The 6,007-nt window shown below is 50.8% G+C and overlaps 1 protein-coding gene across 1 annotated transcript in view; it reads right to left on the reverse strand.

Annotated features, from left to right (window-relative positions):
• Positions 1-549: 549 nt before the first annotated feature.
• The window catches only part of TMPRSS13 (transmembrane protease, serine 13), a gene marked incomplete at its 3' end in the record, with an annotated part of 26,937 nt that continues 21,479 nt past the window's right edge, over positions 550-6,007 (reverse strand). Inside the window, exons 11-14 of the mRNA XM_008583685.1 lie at positions 5,127-5,299; positions 2,207-2,305; positions 854-996; positions 550-728 (exon numbers count right to left, since the gene is read on the reverse strand). Coding sequence (XP_008581907.1) covers positions 550-728; positions 854-996; positions 2,207-2,305; positions 5,127-5,299 — 594 coding nt within the window. The remainder of the gene's footprint in view (positions 729-853; positions 997-2,206; positions 2,306-5,126; positions 5,300-6,007) is intronic.

Raw genomic sequence — 6,007 nt, forward strand, 5'->3', positions numbered from 1 at the left:
AGTGAAGGGAAGAAGATGGGACCATTCAGAGAGCTACCCTGGATTTCTGGAGCAGCTGTCCCCATTCCCCATCTGAGCTCCCCACTGTTCTGCCCTTGCCCCGGACAGGGACAGGAAGGTATGGTCACAGCAGTCTCTGCTTTACCACTAAAGACAGAAGGCCCAGGGATGGTAGGGGCTGGCCTGGGTGAGCAGAGTTAGGGGCAGTTCTCCATTCCTGATGCCCAACTCCCTGCCATGGAGGGAGGCCGCCTGTCACACCCCACCCTCTGTGGCCTGTGTGAACCCACACTCAGCCATCGCTGGAGAGAATGGTTTGGGGCTGGTGCTGAGCCTAGGCCCACCCTTTTGCAACCCCCTAAGACCTGTTGTGAGGGAAGGAAAGCAGGGAAAAAACAGAAGGGGCCGGGGTTAGCCCCAGGCCCGTCATTTGACCCTGCCCTGATCACCCCCAAATGTGAGGGGCTGAGGGAGCCTCTGCCTGGACTCTGGCGAAAGCCTGGACCCCCTTCTAGATCCCCCATCTTTGGGGGTTCCCAGCCCACTCACACAGTGTCCCGGTACAGGGCTCTTACCTCCATCTGGCTGTAAATCCAGGGGAGGACTTCTGTCACTTTGGTGTACACACCGGGTTTGTTTCTCTGGCCACAGCCTGTGCCCCAGCTGGTGACACCCGCCAGGTACCAGCGGTGGTTCTGCTGGCAGACAAGAGGCCCGCCGCTGTCTCCCTACAGGGGAGAGTGAGCACATCAGCAGGGTGGGAGAGCACCCTAGAGCACAAAAGGGTGGGGCCCTGATTCCCACACCATCCCCAACACCCACCCATCTGCTGTCCCTCCACAAGCAGCCTCACCTGGCAGGAGTCTCTGCCGCCGCGAAGGTCCCCGGCACACATCATCCGAGGGGTGAGGTAACTGTCATAGACCAAGTAGTCATTGCACTTCCTGAATTCGATAAGGCTGACCTGCACTTCCCGGAGGAAGGGGGATGTCTTCTCTTCAGTGCAATGGGGGTGGAGGAGAGAGAGGATGGGAAGCTAGTGAGGCTCTGGGTAGTTCCGTGGCCTTCCAGCCGTGCTCCCCAGGACCTGGTTGCATAGCCTCCGGGGAATGGAGCCACCATGCCTGTGCCTGGCCCCGTGGAGGCCCTTGTGGTTGGACAGCCAAGACACATGGGCACACACCACCTTGCATTATACACACTCATTGCACATAAAACACAGACATGCATGTGCACAAACTCACAGCCTATCAGGCTACCTGACATGCCGCACAACGCTTGTCTACATTCAAAGCCCCATCAGATACATCACTTCATTTGTCTTCAGGAACTATGTGCCCTAAAGAGGGAACGTCATATGAATCCATTTCCAGGCACAGAAACTTAGGGCTAAGAAGCGCCCGGCCCACAGTGACCATGCTAGTCAGCTACAGAGGAAGATCAGAAGAAGGCTGTGCCAGACCAGTCATCATGCCGTCACACAAAGCAAGGGATAAGCCTTCCTGACTTGTGGACTGGCCTGAGTCTAATGGCCAGGCCAGCCAGGTGGCACTGTCCTCCTGCTGAACATAAGCAATCCCACAGAACCGACACCAGACAAGGCACTCTGGGACCGGATGAGGTGAGGCAAAACAGCAAGACCACTTCATCATCCCATGTAAGGACAGACAAAGACAGTGGCTGTGCAACCACAAAATACCGAATGTCCCCCTCTCCCAGCCAATGCGATGACTTCTTTACCAATTATAGCTTCAGACTCTTCCTTCCTTCTATAGAACATTATTGATTCCCAGTCATAGAGCTACCCCTGCTTGCTGACAGCATCCAATCCAGAGAAAAGTCCCTCTCCAAGTCACCCAAATCCAGTAAATCCTTTCTAACACCTTCTAATTGAGATGCTCCACAGTTCTCTGTGGCGTGTTCTCCATTTCTCAATGCAATGAGAAATGAACCCAACTTGTTCAACTACAGGGGGTTTCCTGGTGGTCTCAGCTGGAGGGCATTGTCACGTGGATTGTGTTGACATATACACAGGTGTTTATATACACTCATTCACATCCAGGCCCATGAATCTATACACTCAAACTCTCATCTAGGTAGGCCCTCATCTTTATACTCTGACTCATCACCCCCACACATGCACACGTGTATCCATACACACATGCTTGTGCATATATACATACAGTCTAGCACCTCTGCCTCTCACCATCTGTCTCCCTGGTCTTGCCAAAGCCTGTGATCCAGCAGGTCTCGTTGAGGCTGAAGGTTTGCCCATGCATGGGGAGGCAGGCAGGGTGGATGTGAGCTGCAATGAGACCTCAAAACATCAGCTAAGGAACAAGGCTGGAGGTTTTGGCGGGGGGTGGCAGGGCAGGAGTACCAATGTCCTAGGAGCCACCTCCTTGACCCTAGAGTGGTTCTGAATTCTCCAGTGCTTGGACTGACCAAGCAAGAAATAATTGCTTTATCTTGACCCTCAGCCTTCAGGCCAGAGTCTTCAAGGCCATTCTGATTTCAGTAGTTGTCATGTGGGCAGATTCATAAGCCTTGGAAGCTCCCCTGTGCCAAGCTGATAGTGGGTGGCTGAGGGTCTGTCCCCACCAAGAGTATCTCTCTTGTCTGAGCATCTTCCATGCCTATCCATCAGAGCAAGGAACAGCAGCAGGCCAAGTCCCAGATGTTATGGCCATGGTATCTCAGTGTTGTGTCCACCCTGGTCTGGGGAGGGCACCCACTGGTTGGTCAAGGCCTGTGGCTCTCTCTCCAAATGTTCACCCAGCACAGTATGAGAAATGTCTCCAAGCAGGAAGACCACATCCCTAGAGATGCAGACCACAAAACCACTGCTAGCTTGCTCCCACACTCAGAAGTATTTGGAAGGTGCTGTTGTATATCATTTCACAAGCTCCCTCTGAGGACTGGTACCCGGTGATGGACTAGGGCATTGACCACCAAACTCCAATTTGCAGGAGGAAAATATTAGTCGATAGAATGTTTTCAATGTTCTAAATTGTTTATATTCACTGCAGAATCTTGCACCTAGATTAGTGCCTGATATATTAAATGCTCATTTAAAGAACAAAGAGAGAGGGAAAAGAGAGGGAGAGGGAGAGAGGGAGGGAGAAATGAATGAATGTTAAATTCTCCCACAAATTGGGCTTTAAACATTGTTGCCTACCATGTTTTGTCTGCTAGAGAGTAAACAAAAAATAAATGAAGGATAGCACCAATTATGGTGCAAAAATGCACAACATTATTTCTTTTCTATGCCCATTTTTGAGATGTAAAGTCTTAAAAATATGTTACATTTGTATGTTCCATTTTTATATATTCTACTCATTCACATGCGGGAATTAAATTTGTCAATGAGTTTTCACAAGTTTTTTCAGAAAGTACTGTGACTTCAAGGTGCTTGTCCTGCCAAACGAGTTGGAGAAAATCTGCCCTAATTAATCTGCCCTAATTTCTAAACCAAAAATCAGGGCACATGGTCTGACCACAGGACTACATAAATCTGAGCTGTGATTCTCGGACTAAAGTTCTGCTTCCCGCCCGGGGGTCTATCAGAACCCAGAGAGGGACTGCCACAGTCAGAAAAGCACATGCAACATTACAATAGCTTTCACTGTTTTTAGAAAGTACTTAATTTGTTTTGGAATTCCAAACGATATTAACGGGGGTGGGGGTGAGTCAGAAGTTAAAATCTGGATGTTTAGCCAGAATCAGGGTTGAAAAGGCCTGTTCTGGTCTTGCAGACTGAAAGCCTTCTTGTACATGTGCATGTTTCACAGGGCAGGGGGCAGTGGGACACCCCTCACCTCACAGCCCCAGGCTCCACAGACAAGGCTGGAGGGGCAGGAGGAGGTGGTGAGCTTAGCCGGTGGGCGTGGTTCTGCGTGGGCGTGGTTTTGAATGGGTGTGGCCCTGCCTGGGCGGGGTTCTGGGCCAGCCCTGCCCTACTGAGCTCTGCCCAGGATCCTCCTCCTCACACCACTCTGATGAGCTAACTTCTCTGACTCATGACAAAACCGCCTCCACGATTAATGTGCCAGGAAACACCAGCTCATAGGCTCAGCGCAAGAATGCCTGGACTAACCAGAGAACCCTCCAAGGCTTCTGGAAATCTCCGTCCTCCAAAGGAGGTACTCCTGCTTTTCCCACCTGTATGACTTTGCTTATGCTAGGGACCCTGGCCCCATTCTTCAGGGTTCCTCCTGAGCCCCCTTTACCTGTCTTCTCCAATTTTTTCAGGACCCACCTTAGCTGTCCTTTCTCAGGGAAGCCTCCCCTAGCCTGCTGAGACTGATTAGTACCCCATCTGGGCACCATAGCTCCCCAGCAACCCCCACGTTGCATCATTGGCCTCCACCGGTTGTCTCAGTGTGTGTTGCCCGTTTTATTCTATCTGCCACTGCCACTGCGGAGCTGGCCATACGGTAGACACACAGTATTTGTTAAGCGAATAAATGAATGAATGAAGCCTTCTTTGACATCCCCTGTCCATAGTGATCTTCTGAGAGCTTCTGTAGCAATTCTTTTGTGTAGCCTCATGGGGTCCTTAGCTGGCAACCGATGGTTTGAGGTGTACTGGTCTTATGTTCTCAACTGCAGTGTAAGCAATTCGCCAGCCTAGAGCCCAGTGGGAAGAGCATTGCTTGGGAGTCAGACCCACCTGGATCCAATCCTGCAGCTGTCATCTATTACTCACGGCCTCAGGTAATTATCTCCCTCTAAAGCTCTATTTCCTCCTATGTAAAATGAAACTAATAGTAGTACCTGCTTCACAGAGTTGGTTGTGAAGAGTAAATGGAATCATATATGTAAAATGCCTACCACAGAGTGTGGCCCCTGTTAAGTGCTCAGTTAATACCAGTGAAACAATTCAATCTATTCATATTGATTAAGATCGGTATCTGAGCCCTGGCTCTGTCACCAATTTGTAATGTGAGATGTCTTTTGGGGCAAACTTACTGTAAAATAGAAGTGTTCCATGTAATGATCTCTAAGAGTCTTTGACTTCTGCCATGCTGAGATTCTGGGGCCCTGGGATGGGTCAACAGACGCTGCCAAGTCTAAGGGCTGCCGAGGGTGCCGGGGCAGGGGTTGAGGGGCACAGATGCACTCACCTGACAGGGTCAGAGGCTTGGAGAGACGCATGAGGGCAATGTCATAGTCGTCCTGCTCATCGGTGTAGTTTCCATTGATGATGATCTGGGAGATGGAGGCTGCCTCGGGCAGCTGGTGCAGGTTGTTGGTGCCCGCGTACACCTTCCAGCCCTCTAGGATCTTCTCCCGGGTCCTGTAAGAGCCACAGAGGCATGGTTGTTACCCACCTGGCAGAGTTCACAGGCAGCATCTGCTACACGCAGCGAGCCACAGCCAGAACCTGGAGCCAGGAGGGTGGAAGAAATAACCTCTAGAGGGAGACCTCTAGCTTAACCCAAGGGTCCAAAGCAATCGCTCACACTCCCACAAAACTTTCTGAATTGNGCATGAGGGCAATGTCATAGTCGTCCTGCTCATCGGTGTAGTTTCCATTGATGATGATCTGGGAGATGGAGGCTGCCTCGGGCAGCTGGTGCAGGTTGTTGGTGCCCGCGTACACCTTCCAGCCCTCTAGGATCTTCTCCCGGGTCCTGTAAGAGCCACAGAGGCATGGTTGTTACCCACCTGGCAGAGTTCACAGGCAGCATCTGCTACACGCAGCGAGCCACAGCCAGAACCTGGAGCCAGGAGGGTGGAAGAAATAACCTCTAGAGGGAGACCTCTAGCTTAACCCAAGGGTCCAAAGCAATCGCTCACACTCCCACAAAACTTTCTGAATTGACCACTCCGCACCTTACAATAATAAAGGGTGATGGGTAACACCTCTGGGTGGCACTCATCCCTCACTCTCTTATCTGCACGCCACCAAGGATCAAATAAGGTGGGTCAGACAGATGCTGGTAGTAGTATACTTAGCAAAACAGAGATTTTTTTTTTTTTTTTTTTTTTTTTTTTTTTTTCC

Source organism: Galeopterus variegatus, unplaced genomic scaffold (assembly GCF_000696425.1).
Source record: "Galeopterus variegatus unplaced genomic scaffold, G_variegatus-3.0.2 Scaffold2994, whole genome shotgun sequence".
In the NCBI taxonomy this organism is placed as follows: Eukaryota; Metazoa; Chordata; class Mammalia; order Dermoptera; family Cynocephalidae; genus Galeopterus; species Galeopterus variegatus.